General features: G+C 46.6%; 1 protein-coding gene across 1 annotated transcript in view; it reads right to left on the bottom strand.

Annotated features, from left to right (window-relative positions):
- The window catches only part of tex14 (testis expressed 14, intercellular bridge forming factor), a gene marked incomplete at both ends in the record, with an annotated part of 62,581 nt that extends 43,736 nt beyond the window's left edge, over positions 1-18,845 (bottom strand). The window contains 7 exons of the mRNA XM_080529288.1: positions 576-692; positions 5,726-5,865; positions 9,567-9,645; positions 14,333-14,481; positions 14,922-15,087; positions 18,461-18,575; positions 18,713-18,845. Of these exons, the coding sequence (XP_080385414.1) occupies positions 576-692; positions 5,726-5,865; positions 9,567-9,645; positions 14,333-14,481; positions 14,922-15,087; positions 18,461-18,575; positions 18,713-18,845 (899 nt within the window). The remainder of the gene's footprint in view (positions 1-575; positions 693-5,725; positions 5,866-9,566; positions 9,646-14,332; positions 14,482-14,921; positions 15,088-18,460; positions 18,576-18,712) is intronic.
- Positions 18,846-20,175: the final 1,330 nt, after the last annotated feature.

Consider the following 20,175-nt stretch of genomic DNA (forward strand, 5'->3'; position numbering starts at 1 on the left):
TTCCCTGCTTTACACGCGAATGATTTTAAGCATTTTGAGCACTTCGCGTTGTTTTCGTCGAGTCGGGTGAAATGCAGCCACACTTTAGAACGCCTCATTAGGGGCTTCGGCATTCTCGGTGACCTCGTAGCTAGGCTAGCTAGCGAAATTCGATAATATGATTATGATGATGATACTAATAATAATAATAATAATAATAATAAAATTCAGATAATATAATAATTTAGTATAAATTCACTAACTATATTACTACACTTACTATAAACTCACTCTTCTTAACTCGTAACACAACTGCTCAGCTCACTACCACGACACGCACTGATTGGAAATTTAACAGGCGATGTCACGTCACGACTCAGTCACGTGTGGTTGACTGTTGCATGACACCGGACACCAGGGGGAAAAAAAATAGAAAAGTACCGAAATGAGGTACCGAAATCTCCTTTGCAATTCGGTACGGTAAATACCGAATGTAAAGTAACCGGTACCTACCGGCACCGATTTTCGGTACCCAACCCTAGTCATATACTGTAGGTGTTTTTTCTGAACCAACGATAGGATGTGTCTCTCCTCACCTGCAGTATTCCTGCTCGATGAGCAGCAGGTCCAGGTAGGTCTCTCTGCTGCCCCCTGGTGTGGAGGACAGGGGCTGCAGCTCCTTCACAGTGACCCTGCAGCCCTTCCAGCTGTAACTGAAACATCACCGCAGTTTAGTTCACAAGATGAAGAAATGAAGGATTATCTGTTCTACACACTAAAGACCAATGAAGGAGTCTCTGTTCTACACACTTATGCGGGGTACACACATAAGGAGTTTTTGGCCGGTTTTGGCACGATTTTCGGATGTCTGAAAACGACAGAAAACGCCCGGTTATCAGATGGATCTTAAGCGGGGTACACACATATGGATTTTCTGCGATTTCAGCGATTTTCGGATGTCTGAAAACAACAGAAAACGCCCGGTTATCAGATGGATCTTAACATTTTCCTATAACAGAATCCTGGGGTGTGAGGTGTGTTAAGAGTCAATCTCTCCCGGCAACCTGCTCGGGAAATGGGCGTGGCCGGCAATCGCAAATGTGAAATGTGTTCAATACTTCCGACCAGAAATCATAGGGTTGCCAGATTGTTTGGTGGAATTAGCGGTTTTAGACTGTGGTTAGGGTGGAAAATGTCATTCCCATCTGGCAACCCTGCTCGCCAATCAAGAAGCGAGCTGACTTCGTCTTAATAATAATAACTTTATTTGTATAGCGCTTTTCCTGCAAACGTTGCGGCTCAAAGTGCTTTAATCATTATATAATCTTAATTTAATTATTTGGTCATTTAAAGGCAATATTAAAAGGATGGGTTCACGCGAGATTTCTGGCTTGGGGAACGAGACTCTAGACTAGAGAGTCTGGAATCTGTCGTTCCCCACGCCCATTTTCCGAGCAGGTTGAGAGTTGATTGACAATTGAAGAGAATTGACTCTTAACACACCTCACACCCCAGGATTTTGTTATAGGAAAATGTTAAGATCCATCTGATAACCGGGCGTTTTCAGACATCCGAAAATCGCTGAAATCGCAGAAAATCCGTATGTGTGTACCCCGCTCAAGGCTGTTCAATCCAAGATTTTGTTTCTTCATGTGTGGGGTCTGTCTCAGATAAGATTTCGGTTAAGATTTTGAAAATCCTTATGTGTGTACCCCGCTTAAAGACCAATGAAGGATTCTCTGTTCTACACACTAAAGACCAATGAAGGATTCTCTGTTCTACACACTAAAGACCAATGAAGGATAATCTGTTCTACACACTAAAGACCAATGAAGGATAATCTGTTCTACACACTAAAGACCAATGAAGGATTATCTGTTCTACACACTAAAGACCAATGAAGGATAATCTGTTCTACACACTAAAGACCAATGAAGGATAATCTGTTCTACACACTAAAGACCAATGAAGGATAATCTGTTCTACACAGTAAAGCGGGGTACACACATAAGGATTTTCAAAATCTTAACCGAAATCTTATCTGAGACAGACCCCACACATGAAGAAACAAAATCTTGGATTGAACAGCCTTGATAGTATTGTGTGTGGTGTGCGCCGATTTCCCCATTTCAGCACCCTACAGACATAAAGATTTTCGTTACGACAGACTCCAGACTCGCTAGAGTCTCGTTCCCCAAGCCAGAAATCTCGCGTGAACCCATCCTTTTAATATTGCCTTTAAATTACAAAATAATTAAATTAAGATTATATAATGATTAAAGCACTTTGAGCCGCAACGTTTGCAGGAAAAGCGCTATACAAATAAAGTTATTATTATTATTATTATTATCTAACGTAGTACCCTGACTGACCTGTACGAGACAACCATGTGCGACAGGGTAAATAAAGTGCCGAATAACGAAAAGAAGAAGTCAGCTCGCTTCTTGATTGGCTACATTCCATCCACGTTATAGTTGGACTCGCGAGCAGGGTTGCCAGATGGAAATGACATTTTCCACCCTAACCACAGTCTAAAACCGCTAATTCCACCAAACAATCTGGCAACCCTATGATTTCTGGTCGTAAGTATTGAACACATTTGACATTTACGATTGCCGGCCTCGCCCATTTTCCAAGCAGGTTGTCGGGAGAGATTGACTCTTAACACACCTCACACCACAGGATTTTGTTATAGGAAAATGTTAAGAGCCATCTGATAATCTGGCGTTTTCTGTCGTTTTCAGCCATCCGAAAACCGCTTAAAAGACCAATGAAGGATTCTCTGTTCTACACACTAAAGACCAATGAAGGATTCTCTGTTCTACACACTTATGCGGGGTACACACATAAGGAGTTTTTGGCCGGTTTTGGCCCGATTTTCGGATGTCTGAAAACGACAGAAAACGCCCGGTTATCAGATGGATCTTAACATTTTCCTATATCAAAATCCTGGGGTGTGAGGTGTGTTAAGAGTCACTTCTCTTCAATTGTGCAATCAACTCTCCCGGCAACCTGCTCGGAAAATGGGCGTGGCCGGCAATCGTAAATGTGAAATGCGTTCAATACTTCCGACCAGAAACCATAGGGTTGCCAGATTGTTTGGTGAAATTAGCGGTTTTAGACTGTGGTTAGGGTGGAAAATGTCATTCCCATCTGGCAACCCAGATGCACCAATCAGAGAGCGCCCCCACCCCTCCTCCCCCCGCTTCTTCCTTTTTTATTTTTTGTGTGTATTCTACTTAAAACGGATCCCGCAAACTCAAAGGGAGTAAAGGATTGAACAGAATCAGCATAGGTTTTATTTCAATAAAAGCATTTTTAAAGTAATTTTAAGGAGCACCATATTCACAGTGATGGAACCCTGCTCGCCAATCAAGAAGCGTGGGGAACGAGACTAGAGAGTTTGGAGTCTGTCGTAACGAACATCTTTATGTCTGTGGGGTGCTGAAATGGGGAAATTGGCGCACACCACACACAACACGATCAAGGCTGTTCAAATCCAAGATTTTGTTTCTTCATGTGTGGGGTCTGTCTCAGATAAGATTTCTGTTAAGATTTTGAAATTCCTTATGTGTGTACCCCGCTTAAAGACCAATGAAGGATTCTGTTCTACACACTAAAGCGGGGTACACACATAAGGAATTTCTGCGATTTCAGCGATTTTCGGATGTCTGAAAACAACAGAAAACGCCCGGTTATCAGATGGATCTTAACATTTTCCTATAACAAAATCCTGGGGTGTGAGGTGTGTTAAGAGTCACTTCTCTTCAATTGTGCAATCAACTCTCCTGGCAACCTGCTCGAAAAATGGGCGTGGCCGGCAATCGTAAATGTGAAATGCGTTCAATACTTCCGACCAGAAATCATAGGGTTGCCAGATTGTTTGGTGGAATTAGCGGTTTTAGACTGTGGTTAGGGTGGAAAATGTCATTCCCATCTGGCAACCCTGCTCGCCAATCAAGAAGCGAGCTGACTTCTTCTTTTCGTTTTTCTGCACTTTATTTGCCCTGTCGCACATGGTTGTCTCGTACAGATCAGTCAGGGTACTACGTTAGATAATAATAACTTTATTTGTATAGCGCTTTTCCTGCAAACGTTGCGGCTCAAAGTGCTTTAAGCATTATATAATCTTAATTTAATTATTTTGTAATTTAAAGGCAATATTAAAAGGATGGGTTCACGCGAGATTTCTGGCTTGGGGAACGAGACTAGAGAGTCCGGAATCTGTCGTTCCCCACGCCCATTTTCCGAGCAGGTTGAGAGTTGAGAGTTGATTGCACAATTGAAGAGAATTGACTCTTAACACACCTCACACCACAGGATTTTGTTATAGGAAAATGTTAAGATCCATCTGACAATCGGGCGTTTTCTCTCGTTTTCTGTCGTTTTCAGACATCCAAAAATCGTGCCAAAACCGGCCAAAAACTCCTTATGTGTGTACCCCGCATAAAGACCAATGAAGGATTATCTGTTCTACACACTAAAGACCAATGAAGGATAATCTGTTCTACACACTAAAGACCAATGAAGGATAATCTGTTCTACACACTAAAGCGGGGTACACACATAAGGATTTTCAAAATCTTAACCGAAATCTTATCTGAGACAGACCCCACACATGAAGAAACAAAATCTTGGATTGAACAGCCTTGAGCGGGGTACACACATACGGATTTTCTGCGATTTCAGCGATTTTCGGATGTCTGAAAACAACAGAAAACGCCCGGTTATCAGATGGATCTTAACATTTTCCTATAACAAAATCCTGGGGTGTGAGGTGTGTTAAGAGTCAATTCTCTTCAATTGTCAATCAACTCTCAACCTGCTCGGAAAATGGGCGTGGGGAACGACAGATTCCAGACTCTCTAGTCTAGAGTCTCGTTCCCCAAGCCAGAAATCTCGCGTGAACCCATCCTTTTAATATTGCCTTTAAATTACCAAATAATTAAATTAAGATTATATAATGATTAAAGCACTTTGAGCCGCAACGTTTGCAGGAAAAGCGCTATACAAATAAAGTTATTATTATTAAGACGAAGTCAGCTCGCTTCTTGATTGGCGAGCAGGGTTGCCAGATGGGAATGACATTTTCCACCCTAACCACAGTCTAAAACCGCTAATTCCACCAAACAATCTGGCAACCCTATGATTTCTGGTCGGAAGTATTGAACACATCTCACATTTGCGATTGCCGGCCACGCCCATTTTCCGAGCAGGTTGCCGGGAGAGATTGACTCTTAACACACCTCACACCCCAGGATTCTGTTATAGGAAAATGTTAAGATCCATCTGATAACCGGGCGTTTTCTGTTGTTTTCAGACATCCGAAAATCGCTGAAATCGCAGAAAATCCGTATGTGTGTACCCCGCTTAAGATCCATCTGATAACCGGGCGTTTTCTGTCGTTTTCAGACATCCGAAAATCGTGCCAAAACCGGCCAAAAACTCCTTATGTGTGTACCCCGCATAAAGACCAATGAAGGATTCTCTGTTCTACACACTAAAGACCAATGAAGGATTCTCTGTTCTACACAGTAAAAGACCAATGCTGAAAGCAGGGAATACACTTGTGTGACACAAGAAATAGGATGCAAGAAATCACACGTGAATGTCGGCAAAGACAGGTGGAGGTTTCTCGCCGGTTTTACAACGATAAAACGTTATCCCTGATGAGGCCAATGGACAAACACGACCCCGACGTGACCCCCTCCGGTGTTGGGTTCCGCTCCGGGGCGGTGGTACGTACTTGGTCATGGTGACGAAGGAGCTGCAGGTGAAGAAGAGGAGGGGCTCGTCGTCGGCCTGTCCTAACTCGCTGTCCCTGATCACAGGCAGGGAGGCCAGCAGACCCAGACCCAGACCCTGGCCGGGCCGGTCGACACACAGCTAGGAACCAGCCACACAAACACACACACAAAAACACACTCAGTTCATCTCACAAACACACACACACACACGCAAACAGATGATACTGTCATTCCCAAACTGCGATGTATTCATCGTTTTAATCTGTTTGATAATCTGGTAAGAGAGGAACGATACGCCCCCCCCCCCCCCTCTCAGGGCCGATGTCACCTTGTCTTCCAATGACATCATATATATATATATATACATGTCTGCGAGTTGTGTGTGAGTTGTGTGTTGAGTTGTGTGTGTTGTGTGCATTGTGTTGAGTTGTGTGTGTATTGTGTTGAGTTGTGTGTGTTGTGTGTATTGTTGAGTTGTGTGTGCTGTATTAGAAAGCAGGACACGGGCCAGGGGGGTATTCCACGAACGTTGATTAGTATATCGGCGATAAAAATAAATGCCGCGATCAGGCAACTCGGGATTGGAATTCAAGCCTCAGGTGATTCCTCGAACGAGGATCAGGCTTGTGTCATGAGTGTTCACAGAACACCGGCTTAGAAATCCTCGATATGGGCGCGTGCACGCAGACATAAAGAGCCCCGAAGAGTCAAACTGTTGAAATGAAGATACTACACGCTTTTTGCGCAGCACTTTTTGCGCAGCACTCCGACTTATTGATCTTTATGAAGACGACAAATAAGATGTAAAATAGTGCAATACTGCAGCAATTAACAAGGCGAGGGAAATGGTTTGGCAAGAAATTGCAGACCGATTAAATGCGTAGGTCATACTAGCCCCAGTTATTGTTATATGTTCATATTTTAATAAATGAATATTTACTACTGTGGTGATATCAGCAGCAGGCTACAAACCGTCATATCGTCACGATGGCCTAGTGGTATTAACTGCTGCCATGGTATTTATTCAGAATTTTAAGACGGTGGTTCAAATCCCTCTTCAGACACACTTTTTATTGCATTTCGTTGTCTGAATCTAATCTAAAATCTCATCTAAAAAAGTATATAGGCTATAAAATGATGGTGCAGGCTAATTTACAAGAACTGACACGATTACAATGGTCTTTGAAGCCTTTCTTAGTAAATTATGTTCTTCTAACTGGACCCTGGATTTGGCATAGATTATTTTTTCTTATGATTACTGATGGATAGATGATTCACTTAGACAGATATATATATATATTGTAAATCGATTTGCATGAAGGCTTCGGTTAAATGTAAAAAAAAAAAAAAACATTAAATTAAATCAAGTTTCGAACCCGCAGCCTTCGGAACTCTAGCTGGTGTTGGGAATTTGTATTAAAATAACTAGAAGTGATAAATCATGTACTATATGCTCATTTAAATAATATGTGACTGAGGTCAGTTGAGAAAAATGGGAAGGTCACGCAAAGCCAAAAGAGAGGTTCTGCTTTTGAGCGACATGAAGAAGAAAAGCTCCTGACTAAAAGAAAGTATTATGATTCAAACCGCCTGTAAATTACTTATTTTTACCTATGTGCTAACGACCATTTTGCACCTGCTGTTATGATATTCTATTTTCCTGTACTGATTTTATACTTTCATAACTAATGATTAATGATAAGTCTATTCTTCTATACTGTATTTTAACTTGTTAATCGAATCCCAAGTCATGGGACTCTGTGGGCCTGGCAACAGTTATGTTTTCACAAGCTATTCTGGTAAGGAGGACATACTGACCTAGTCATGAGGGAATGGGTTTGAAGATCAAATAACTGGCCAATTAGTGCTTTAGAACGCACATAGAATTAACGGTATAAAAATGTCTGTACATCCTGAAAACATAACTGTGTGCATATGCTTACTGATTTCTTAATGCTTACTGATTTCTTAAAAACATAACAGAATGTGTGTGTGTCTAACGTTGCGCAAGACTAGGCTGCTCACACAGGTGGATACAGTTGCCGACAAACTGTGCAACCACTCTCACCATGACTAACGGCCGGGGGCCAGAAGAAGAAGATAACACACAGTACACTCGCACACACACCGAAAGGAGTTGAAGGCCACAACAGATTTAATGCTGACAATTAAAAACTACCAGATAGGGGGAGGAGGGACATTTGCGAGTGAATATATTTCTGTGCGACTTGGAAATACATTCAATCGCACCAGTGCGACTAAAAGACTGCTGAACTACTGTCATGCGCAGTCAATCTTATGTGTATAAGCAATGAGGGAACTTATAGTAGTTATGTGTTTTTAACATGTTGATGTTCTATCAGCATGTTGTTATGTTATTAAAATACAGTTTAGACGTTCGTAGCGCTGTGTTTTGTTAGCCGCTAGCTGTTAGCAGCGTTTGCTTCCGGTTTCATGACAGCCAGTTAACCCTATATGTGCCTGATGTCTAACATTCAAATGACTCTAACTTCGTCATCTTTTTTCGGATTTCAATGTATGACACATCATTTGAAAGCTTATGATCTGTAGTTCCAATCCACAACACGTCACATTTGAAAGTGTTTATGTATTTTTTTTTACATTTGAAAGTGTCTTTTGTTTATATATATATTTATATTATACAATATACCAGTCATATTCTGGAATGTGTCTAAATATTAAAGTTCCATAAGTATAAGCAAAATAAAGTAAAGTAACAGTTTGTAAATAAATAGTATCATTATTATTTTTATTTTTTTAATGAACGGTGAACCGTGACCCAAAAACCGAGGTTCATACCGAACCGTGGGCCAACTGAAATTAATATTCTTACTTCCCCTTTACATTGTGTGAGTCCATTTGTATTACGGCCAAGAGCCGGTTATGATAATTTTGATATGTTATGATTATGATAATTTGTTGTCATCATACGAAAATTGCAAAATTTTCATTGTGCTACTGAAATTCTTGGTGTGCTACTAAATTTTTCAACATGGTAGCACAGTGCTACCTGGGGAAAAGGTAAGCGTCAAGCCCTGCTATGTATCAAGGCGAAACTGGGCTCTTGTCTGGTGAAGCTTCTGCAGTTAACCTATTGACGACTAGCTGATACTGGCCTGCGGAGGTGAAACTAGATAGGACCCCTTTCCATGGAATGAAATGCTATTGCTTGCTGATGTGCTCGAATAAATATTCTCTTAAAGAACAGTTCAGTAGTGGTGCCTAATATTTGATTTAATCATTTTATCTTAGAAGTTATATCAAGGACGTCTCGTTGAGATTAAACGAACTCGCTTGTAAGTGACTACTCATTTCAAGTTGACCGCCTTACACTGGCTGCCTTAACCCCTGCGCCAGCCACACCGCTGTGATGACGGCAATGCAAGTTGATAGACATACCTATTTTATTTTATTTTTTACACTTTTTAATTTATTTATCTATCTATCGATCACACTTTCAAAATATCAAATTATCTATCTATCACACAAACTATCTATCTCGTGTGAAGTGGGAACTAATATTTCCTAAAAGACACTTGAGGAACTGTCGTTCGGGATGTAGTTTCCGCCTATGAGAATTTTTTTGACGCACGCATTACCTAAACCAGCCTGTAAGTCTGCTCGGGACCAGAATTACTCAGAAGGATTGTTTGCAACCATTCGCAGCGAATTATTTGAGCCACATTGATGGAACCGACCGCAAGCTTAAATTAGCGCCCGGATCTGATTTAAACCTGGATCAGAGTTAATCGCCTTTCGTGGCAGATGTGTTGTTGTTGTTGTTGTCCAGATGTGTTGTTGTTGTTGTTGTTGTTGTACCTTTCCAAAGCCGAAGCACTGGACCGTGTGGCAGGATGACCTGGTGTCCATCTTCCTGTTCAGAGGTAGGTCTGAGCCTCTGGGAAGGAAGCGGACTGTGTTCACACCAAATATATACAAAACAATGTGCAGTATTCAATGGAGTTGCATATCATATATATACGTATATATATCATATATCATATCATATGTGACGCCGTCTGGTGAAAAGGTCCGCTTGCCGGCAATTCTTAAGTCGTGTAAATTACCAAAAACCTTCTTTAAAATAATGTTTAAAGCCGATATAACAAACAACAGTTTTAGGATCACTAAATACTTATAATTTGTGAATCGAATTCACTGTATCGCGTCCCGTCCTGCTTCAGGCTACTGGGTTAGTGATACATGGCTTGTACACAAACGTATCTTTTAGGATGTGTTCTGTGCAGTGGCGGCTGGCCAAAAGAGGGCGCTAGGGCGCCGCCCCCACCTTCACTTCCTAGTTGCGACTTGTAAAAGTTTTTTAAAAATAAACATTGTTTATTCACAAAATGCGGCTGATATTCTGTCGGCGCCTATCAGCATTCATAAAAAATCCTCCAATACAATAAACATTTGATCTGTGTGTGTGTAAAATTAACTGTGAAAATACATCGGGAGTCGGGACGCCGGCCGAATGCAAGTCTATGGCACTGCAAATACTTTTGGCTTACACGTGAGCTGTAGCAGCGCTCCAATTGGCTGTCTCCTATTTCTCGGTCGGGGCGCAAGAAAATGCGCCCTGAGCATGCGCAGATTATAGGCTTACCTAGGCTGCAGCCTAGGGCCACTACCACTAGGGGTAGTAAAAAAAAAAAAATGCCCTGAATATACGGTTGTTAAGTCTGACGTCAAACGTGACGTTTTGCAATTTCCGGGTCTAAACCAGAAATTCTCCGCACCAGAATACCAGTGTACTACAGCGGTAGAATGACAGTTCAATCGTTTTTTAGACTCGGATCTATTCATACAACAAAGGACACAGCACTTTCCCGTTTTCTCCATATTGTCAGGGTATTTGAGCCTCGGAAAAGCTCTATATAAATGTAATTAATTATTATTATTACTGAGGCATTTCGAAGAGAGCGCCTCAGCCAACGTTGGACCCGGAAACACGTCGCGACTTAACAACCGATATTCGGACAGACAACAAGGAGAGGAGAGACACAGACAACAAGGAGAGGAGAGACACAGACAACAAGGAGAGGAGAGAGACAGACAACAAGGAGAGGAGAGACACAGACAACAAGGAGAGGAGAGACAGACAACAAGGAGAGGAGAGACACAGACAACAAGGAGAGGAGAGAGACAGACAACAAGGAGAGGAGAGACACAGACAACAAGGAGAGGAGAGACACAGACAACGAGGAGAGAGACAGACAACAAGGAGAGGAGAGACAGACAACAAGGAGAGGAGAGACACAGACAACAAGGAGAGGAGAGAGACACAAACAAGGAGAGGAGAGACACAGACAACAAGGAGAGGAGAGACACAGACAACAAGGAGAGGAGAGACAGACAACAAGGAGAGGAGAGACACAGACAACAAGGAGAGGAGAGAGACAGACAACAAGGAGAGGAGAGAGACAGACAACAAGGAGAGGAGAGACACAGACAACAAGGAGAGGAGAGACACAGACAACAAGGAGAGGAGAGACACAGACAACAAGGAGAGGAGAGAGACAGACAACAAGGAGAGGAGAGACACAGACAACAAGGAGAGGAGAGAGACAGACAACAAGGAGAGGAGAGACAGACAACAAGGAGAGGAGAGAGACAGACAACAAGGAGAGGAAAGAGACAGACAACAAGGAGAGGAGAGACACAGACAACAAGGAGAGGAGAGACACAGACAACAAGGAGAGGAGAGAGACAGACAACAAGGAGAAGAGAGAGACAGACAACAAGGAGAGGAGAGACACAGACAACAAGGAGAGGAGAGACACAGACAACAAGGAGAGGAGAGACACAGACAACAAGGAGAGGAGAGAGACAGACAACAAGGAGAGGAGAGAGACAGACAACAAGGAGAGGAGAGACACAGACAACAAGGAGAGGAGAGACACAGACAACAAGGAGAGGAGAGAGACAGACAACAAGGAGAGGAGAGAGACAGACAACAAGGAGAGGAGAGAGACAGACAACAAGGAGAGGAGAGACAGACAACAAGGAGAGGAGAGAGACAGACAACAAGGAGAGGAGAGACACAGACAACAAGGAGAGGAGAGAGACAGACAACAAGGAGAGGAGAGAGACAGACAACAAGGAGAGGAGAGACACAGACAACAAGGAGAGGAGAGAGACAGACAACAAGGAGAGGAGAGACACAGACAACAAGGAGAGGAGAGAGACAGACAACAAGGAGAGGAGAGACACAGACAACAAGGAGAGGAGAGACACAGACAACAGGAGAGGAGAGAGACAGACAACAAGGAGAGGAGAGAGACAGACAACAAGGAGAGGAGAGAGACAGACAACAAGGAGAGGAGAGACACAGACAACAAGGAGAGGAGAGAGACAGACAACAAGGAGAGGAGAGACACAGACAACAAGGAGAGGAGAGACAGACAACAAGGAGAGGAGAGACACAGACAACAAGGAGAGGAGAGAGACAGACAACAAGGAGAGGAGAGAGACAAACAACAAGGAGAGGAGAGACAGACAACAAGGAGAGGAGAGAGACAGACAACAAGGAGAGGAGAGAGACAGACAACAAGGAGAGGAGAGACAGACAACAAGGAGAGGAGAGACACAGACAACAAGGAGAGGAGAGAGACAGACAACAAGGAGAGGAGAGACACAGACAACAAGGAGAGGAGAGACAGACAACAAGGAGAGGAGAGACACAGACAACAAGGAGAGGAGAGACACAGACAACAAGGAGAGGAGAGACACAGACAACAAGGAGAGGAGAGACACAGACAACAAGGAGAGGAGAGAGACAGACAACAAGGAGAGGAGAGACACAGACAACAAGGAGAGGAGAGACACAGACAACAAGGAGAGGAGAGAGACAGACAACAAGGAGAGGAGAGAGACAGACAACAAGGAGAGGAGAGAGACAGACAACAAGGAGAGGAGAGAGACAGACAACAAGGAGAGGAGAGAGACAGACAACAAGGAGAGCAGAGACACAGACAACAAGGAGAGGAGAGAGACAGACAACAAGGAGAGGAGAGACACAGACAACAAGGAGAGGAGAGACACAGACAACAAGGAGAGGAGAGACACAGACAACAAGGAGAGGAGAGACACAGACAACAAGGAGAGGAGAGAGACAGACAACAAGGAGAGGAGAGACACAGACAACAAGGAGAGGAGAGACACAGACAACAAGGAGAGGAGAGAGACAGACAACAAGGAGAGGAGAGAGATAGACAACAAGGAGAGGAGAGAGACAGACAACAGGGAGAGGAGAGAGACAGACAACAAGGAGAGGAGAGAGACAGACAACAAGGAGAGGAGAGAGACAGACAACAAGGAGAGGAGAGAGACAGACAACAAGGAGAGGAGAGAGACAGACAACAAGGAGAGGAGAGAGACAGACAACAAGGAGAGGAGAGAGACAGACAACAAGGAGAGGAGAGAGACAGACAACAAGGAGAGGAGAGAGACAGACAACAAGGAGAGGAGAGAGACAGACAACAAGGAGAGGAGAGACACAGACAACAAGGAGAGGAGAGACACAGACAACAAGGAGAGGAGAGAGACAGACAACAAGGAGAGGAGAGAGACAGACAACAAGGAGAGGAGAGCAATAGAGACAGAACTGAAGTGAGGTGAGCAACAGAGATAGTTCAGGATGATAACAAACAGTTCAGTATGACAGACAACTAATAGAAAGACAACTGTATGATTATAGAGTTTACATGTTCAAGGAAATATTGTATGATAATAGAAAGGTACACTTTAATTTAATTAAAGAAGTAACAAAGAACACATTTATTATCACAATTGCATTGTGTTCCATGTCTTTCTCCATTTGAATAAATAATGCCTAGTTGAATGGCTAAACAAGACAACTGTCTGGACAGTACTATATATATTCTCATGCTAAAATCGACTGTAAATCCAGATTTTAAAGTTGATATTCTTCCCCGTGGAGCATGCCCCCATAACCTGTGCCCCACCCAAAATGTTTAGCACCAGCCGCCACTGGTTCTGTGTGATCATCTAATTATGTATAGTTGTGTGTTTTTAGCATGTTGATGTTCTATCAGCATGTTGTGATGTGCTAAACATGCACTTAGATGTCCATAGCGATGTTCTTGCTTAGCTGCTAGCTAGCTACCAACTTGATGGCAGCAAACGCGTCTGTTTTGATTCAGAGTGAGTTTCTCCGGTATTTGGTTTGAGGTGTACCAACCTTCAAATAAGCATATCTTCTCATGACACATCATTTGAAATCTTACAATCTGCACTTTCATAATCTGGATAAAACACGAAAAATTAGGGTTTTCTCTACACTACAGGCAGAAAACTCGGACAAACAACTCGCTAATATCTGATGAAAAGCTTCTTGACTAAATATTCTTGTCATCTTTAAAAAAACATGTCTATTACTTGCTGTGGTAAATCAGAAATCAGAAATGTGCCGACTCCCGCCATTGTAAGTCATTGAATGTCAGTCAGTCACCGTCGGTCAGTCAGTCACTGTCAGTGAAGCGTTGTTTGTTTGTCCGAGTTTTCAAAGTGGGCGTGGCTTAGCGATAGGTCCATAGCTCTGACAAAGGCCTGCAGGGACTCACCCTGACTTGAGGAGCTCCAGGAGAGAGGGGGAGTGCACCAGGGTCTTGGAGGAGGTAGAGGAGGGGGTCTGGGGCCGCAGCTGCCAGGGCTGGGGGGTCTGGGACAGGCTGTGCATGTGGGACACACAGCTCTTCAGGAACACCAGCATCTGGATGGGGGGAAGCCCATCAAACAACACTAAACATTTGACATTCTATGATGTACTGCAACACGTCCTGTTGGTGTGGGAGTGAGGAGTGAGGGAGTGAGGAGTGAGGAAGTGAGGGAGTGAGGAAGTGAGGAGTGAGGAGTGAGGGAGTGAGGAGTGAGGGAGTGAGGAAGTGAGGAGTGAGGAAGTGAGGAGTGAGGAGTGAGGAGTGAGGAAGTGAGGAGTGAGGGAGTGAGGAGTGAGGAGTGATGAAGTGAGGAGTGAGGGAGTGAGGAGTGAGGAGTGATGAAGTGAGGAGTGAGGGAGTGAGGAGTGAGGAAGTGAGGAGTGAGGTAGTGAGGAGTGAGGAGTGAGGAGTGAGGAGTGAGGGAGTGAGGGAGTGAGGGAGTGAGGAGTGAGGAGTGAGGAGTGAGGAGTGAGGAGTGAGGGAGCGCCCTCACCCTGGCGCTGTGCTCCTGGGCCCCGGCCTCAGCCCAGTCCTGGGGGGTGCGTCCCTGGAGATCGTGCAGCCTCAGGTCCCCCCCGGTGTCCAGCAGGCCACTCAGCAGCCAGGGGTTGCAGGAGAACACAGCGGCGTGGACCGGGGTGCTCCTGTCCTCACAGCGACTAACAGCACAAGAGGGGAATCGTCAATATGGCGGTGGCCCGTGGTGGTCCAGCGGGTCTAGCACCACGGCCTACAGTACACACACATACACACAGTACACACACATACACACAGTACACACACTCACTCAAGTCCATTCTGGGTTCAGAGTTTACAATGCACTGAACATGTCCTCGGTTGTTCTATGCATGGCTTTGTGTCACTGTGGTTTCATTTGTTGTGAGCGTTAGCCAGTAAATAAATAATAATAATTAAAAAAAAACATACATGCAAAATGTTACGAAATTCAAACAATGACTTCTTACAATGTCACTATTTCTATGACGCAGGCCTAGATGTCTAGGAGTGCTTGGTGAGGAGAGGGGGTGGAGAAGGGAGAAGAGAGGGGGTGGAGGAGAGGAGAGAGGAGGTGGAGGAGAGGAGAGAAGAGAGGAGGTGGAGGAGAGGAGAGAGGGGGTGGAGGAGAGGAGAGAGGGGGTGGAGGAGAGGAGAAAGGAGGTGGAGGAGAGGAGAGAGGAGGTGGAGGAGAGAGAGTGGGTGGAGGAGAGGAGAGAGGAGGTGGAGGAGAGAGGAGGTGGAGGAGAGGAGAGAGGGGGTGGAGGAGAGGAGAGAGGAGAGGAGAGAGGAGGTGGAGGAGAGGAGAGAGGGGGTGGAGGAGAGGGGGTGGAGGAGAGGAGAGAGGAGAGGAGAGAGGGGGTGAAGAGGAGAGGAGAGGAGAGAGGAGGTGGAGGAGAGGAGAGAGGAGGTGGAGGAGAGAAGAGAGGATGTGGAGGAGAGAAGAGAGGAGGTGGAGGAGAGGAGATGGAGGAGAGGAGAGAGGAGGTGGAGGAGAGAAGAGAGGAAGTGGAGGAGAGGAGAGGAGGTGGAGGAGAGGAGAGAGGAGGTGGAGGATAGAAGAGAGGAGGTGGAGGAGAGAAGAGAGGAAGTGGAGGAGAGGAGAGAGGAAGTGGAGGAGAGGAGAGAGGAGGTGGAGGAGAGGAGAGAGGAGGTGAAGGAGAGAAGAGAGGAGGTGGAGGAGAGAAGAGAGGAGGTGGAGGAGAGGAGAGAGGAGGTGGAGGAGAGGAGAGAGGGGGTGGAGGAGAGGAGAGAGGAGGTGAAGAGGAGAGGAGAGAGGAGGTGGAGGAGAGGAGGTGGAGGAGAGAAGAGAGGAGGTGGAGGAGAGAAGAGAGGAGGTGGAGGAGAGAAGAGAGGGGGTGGAGGAGAGAAGAGAGGAGATGGAGGAGAGAAGAGAGGAGGTGGAGGAGAGAAGAGAGGAGGTGGAGGAGAGAAGAGAGGAGGTGGAGGACAGGAGAGAGGAGGTGGAGGAGAGAAGAGAGGAGGTGGAGGAGAGGAGAGAGGAGGTGGAGGAGAGAAGAGAGGAGGTGGAGGAGAGGAGAGAGGAGGTGGAGGAGAGAGGAGGTGGAGGAGAGAAGAGAGGAGGTGGAGGAGAGGAGAGAGGAGAGGAGGTGGAGGAGAGAAGAAAGGAGGTGGAGGAGAGGAGAGAGGAGGTGGAGGAGAGAAGAGAGGAGGTGGAGGAGAGAAGAAAGGAGGTGGAGGAGAGGAGAGAGGAGGTGGAGGAGAGAAGAGAGGGGGTGGAGGAGAGGAGAGAGGAGGTGGAGGAGAGGAGAGAAGAGAGGGGGTGGAGAGGAGAGAGGAGAGGAGAGAGGAGGTGGAGGAGAGAAGAGAGGAGGTGGAGGAGAGAAGAGAAGAGGTGGAGGAGAGAAGAGATGAGGTGGAGGAGAGAAGAGAAGAGGTGGAGAGGAGGTGGAGGAGAGGAGAGAGGAGGTGGAGGAGAGGAGAGAAGAGGTGGAGAGGAGGTGGAGGAGAGGAGAGAGGAGGTGGAGGAGAGAAGAGAGGAGGTGGAGGTGAGAAGAGAGGAGGTGGATGAGACAAGAGAGGGGGTGGAGGAGAGGAGAGAGGAGGTGGAGGAGAGGAGAGAGGAGAGAGGAGGTGGAGGAGAGAAGAGAGGAGGTGGAGGAGAGAAGAGAGGAGGTGGAGGAGAGAAGAGAGGAAGTGGAGGAGAGGAGAGAGGAGGTGGAGGAGAGGAGAGAGGAGATGGAGGAGAGAATAGAGGAGGTGGAGGAGAGAAGAGAGGAGGTGGAGGAGAGAAGAGAGGAGGTGGAGGAGAGGAGAGAGGAGGTGGAGGAGGGAGGAGAGGAGGTGGAGGAGAGGAGAGAGGAGGTGGAGGAGAGAAGAGAGGAGGTGGAGGAGAGAAGAGAGGAGGTGGAGGAGAGAAGAGAGGAGGTGGAGGAGAGGAGAGAGGAGGTGGAGGAGAGAAGAGAGGAGGTGGAGGAGAGGAGAGAAGAGAGGAGGTGGAGGAGAGGAGAGAAGAGAGGAGGTGGAGGAGAGGAGAGAGGAGGTGGAGAAGGGAGAAGAGAGGGTGTGGAGGAGAGGAGAGAGGGGGTGGAGGAGAGAAGAGAGGAGGTGGAGAGGAGGTGGAGGAGAGGAGAGAGGGGTGGAGAAGGGAGAAGAGAGGGTGTGGAGGAGAGGAGAGAGGGGGTGGAGGAGAGAAGAGAGGAGGTGGAGAGGAGGTGGAGGAGAGGAGAGAGGAGGTGGAGGAGAGAAGAGAGGAGGTGGAGGATAGAAGAGAGGAGAGAAGAGAGGAGGTGGAGGAGAGGAGAGAGGAGGTGGAGGAGAGAAGAGAGGAGGTGGAGGAGAGGAGAGAGGAGGTGGAGGTGGAGGAGAGGAGAGAAGAGAGGAGGTGGAGGAGAGAAGAGAGGGGGTGGAGAAGGGAGAAGAGAGGGTGTGGAGGAGAGGAGAGAGGGGGTGGAGGAGGGAGAAGAGAGGGTGTGGAGGAGAGGAGAGAGGGGGTGGAGGAGAGTAGAGAGGAGGTGGAGGAGAGAAGAGAGGAGGTGGAGGAGAGGAGAGAGGAGGTGGAGGAGAGAAGAGAGGAGGTGGAGGAGAGAAGAGAGGAGGTGGAGGAGAGAAGAGAGGAGGTGGAGGAGAGGAGAGAGGAGGTGGAGGAGAGGAGAGAAGAGAGGAGGTGGAGGAGAGAAGAGAGGAGGTGGAGGAGAGAAGAGAGGAGGTGGAGGAGAGGAGAGAAGAGAGGAGGTGGAGGAGAGAAGAGAGGAGGTGGAGGAGAGAAGAGAGGAGGTGGAGGAGAGAAGAGAGGAGGTGGAGGAGAGGAGAGAGGAGGTGGAGGAGAGAAGAGAGGAGGTGGAGGAGAGGAGGGAGGAGGTGGAGGAGAGAGGGGGTGGAGAAGGGAGAAGAGAGGGTGTGGAGGAGAGGAGAGAGGGTGTGGAGGAGAGGAGAGAGGGGGTGGAGGAGAGGAGAGAGGAGGTGGAGGAGAGGAGAGAGGGGGTGGAGGAGAGTAGAGAGGAGGTGGAGGAGAGGAGAGAGGAGGTGGAGGAGAGTAGAGAGGAGGTGGAGGAGAGGAGAGAGGGACAGTCTTACTGGTTGGGGTCTGCTCCATACTGCAGCAGCAGCTCAGTGACCGCCGTCTGGGCCAGGAGAGAGGCACAGAACAGAGGAGTCTGGCCCAGGTTGTTGACGCAGTCCACATCCACACCTAGAGAACACCATCACCATAACACGTCTACAACAACATGACATCAACCTGATGTTGAAAGATTTTCCCTATTCACCAAGACCATGTCAAGATCGATGGATAACATTGAACAGAATACTCTGAAAGATTGTTGGGACCTTTTTTGAGCAGCTTCTCAATCTTGTGAAGGTTCCTCTCCAGCGTGTATTGGTGCAGCAGCTGTGCTTGTAGGCTTCCAGTCTTCTTCACGACGCCCAGGCGCACAGGACAGGGCACGGACAGCGCAGACATGATGCTTCGTTCATTCAGCCACGGAGCTTTCACTTAAAGCTGCCACAGGGGCGCGCTGCAGGATGAAGATGACTATAGTCATTACATTTCGTTCATTCAGCCACGGAGCTCATTCACTTAAAGCTGCCACAGGGGGGCGCTGCAGGATGAAGATGACTGTCACTGGCACTTAGCTAGGTTCACGTTGATTTACTAGTCAGAACTCGGTACTCATTTAACTAATCCAGTTTGGGAATTTTAATCAGTATTGGACTGTAGGTGGGTATTTACTGGTGACATTGGATAACAACAAGCCCATATAACTCATATAATTGACTCGTTTACCGAATGCTAGCGAGAGCTAACTTGCTGGCAAGCTAATAGTCGTCGAGCGATTCAGCTAGCAAAATCATGAAGTTTGAGTTGAGAAATTGTGAGGGATAAACAAATATATATCTTTGCCTCACAAACCAAGATGTTATTTTTTAGAAATCACCAAAAAGCAAGATTAAATTCGGTAACAAAACAAATCCAGCAGACTTACGTTGACATCAGTAGCTGCGTCGGAGCAGATGGCACAACTGTCTGTCAGTCTCTTGTCAGGAGAGATAGCGGCAACGTGTTGTCTAAGCCACTCCCACATCAAGACAAGCCACTCCCACTCCCACAGGTACACACACACACACGCACACACACACGCACACACGCACACACACACGCACACATACACACACGCACGCACACACACGCACACACACGCACACACACACACACACACACACACACGCACACACAGAGTCACGTGTTGGTCCCTGGCCACCAGAGGGCGGTATTTCAGTTGCACGTTTCTCTCTAACTTACAAGATACACTTTATAATAATAATACTCTGGTCTCTGGAGCAACGTTCAACGAGCATCTTTTATTCAGCACCCCAATAGCCCCCCCCCGTACGGTCCCTCCTGAGACATCTACTACCCCCCTATACTGTCCCTCCTGAGACATCTACTACCCCCCTGTACTGTCCATCCTGAGACATCTACTACCCCTGTACTGTCCCTCCTGAGACATCTACTACCCCCTGTACTGTCCCTCCTGAGACATCTACTACCCCCCTGTACTGTCCCTCCTGAGACATCTACTACCCCCCTGTACTGTCCCTCCTGAGACATCTACTACCCCTGTACTGTCCCTCCTGAGACATCTACTACCCCCTGTACTGTCCCTCCTGAGACATCTACTACCCCCCTGTACTGTCCCTCCTGAGACATCTACTACCCTCTGTACTGTCCATCCTGAGACATCTACTACCCCCCTGTACTGTCCCTGCTGAGACATCTACTACCCCCCTGT

Source organism: Nansenia antarctica (genome assembly GCF_963989245.1).
Source record: "Nansenia antarctica genome assembly, chromosome: 4".
In the NCBI taxonomy this organism is placed as follows: Eukaryota; Metazoa; Chordata; class Actinopteri; order Argentiniformes; family Microstomatidae; genus Nansenia; species Nansenia antarctica.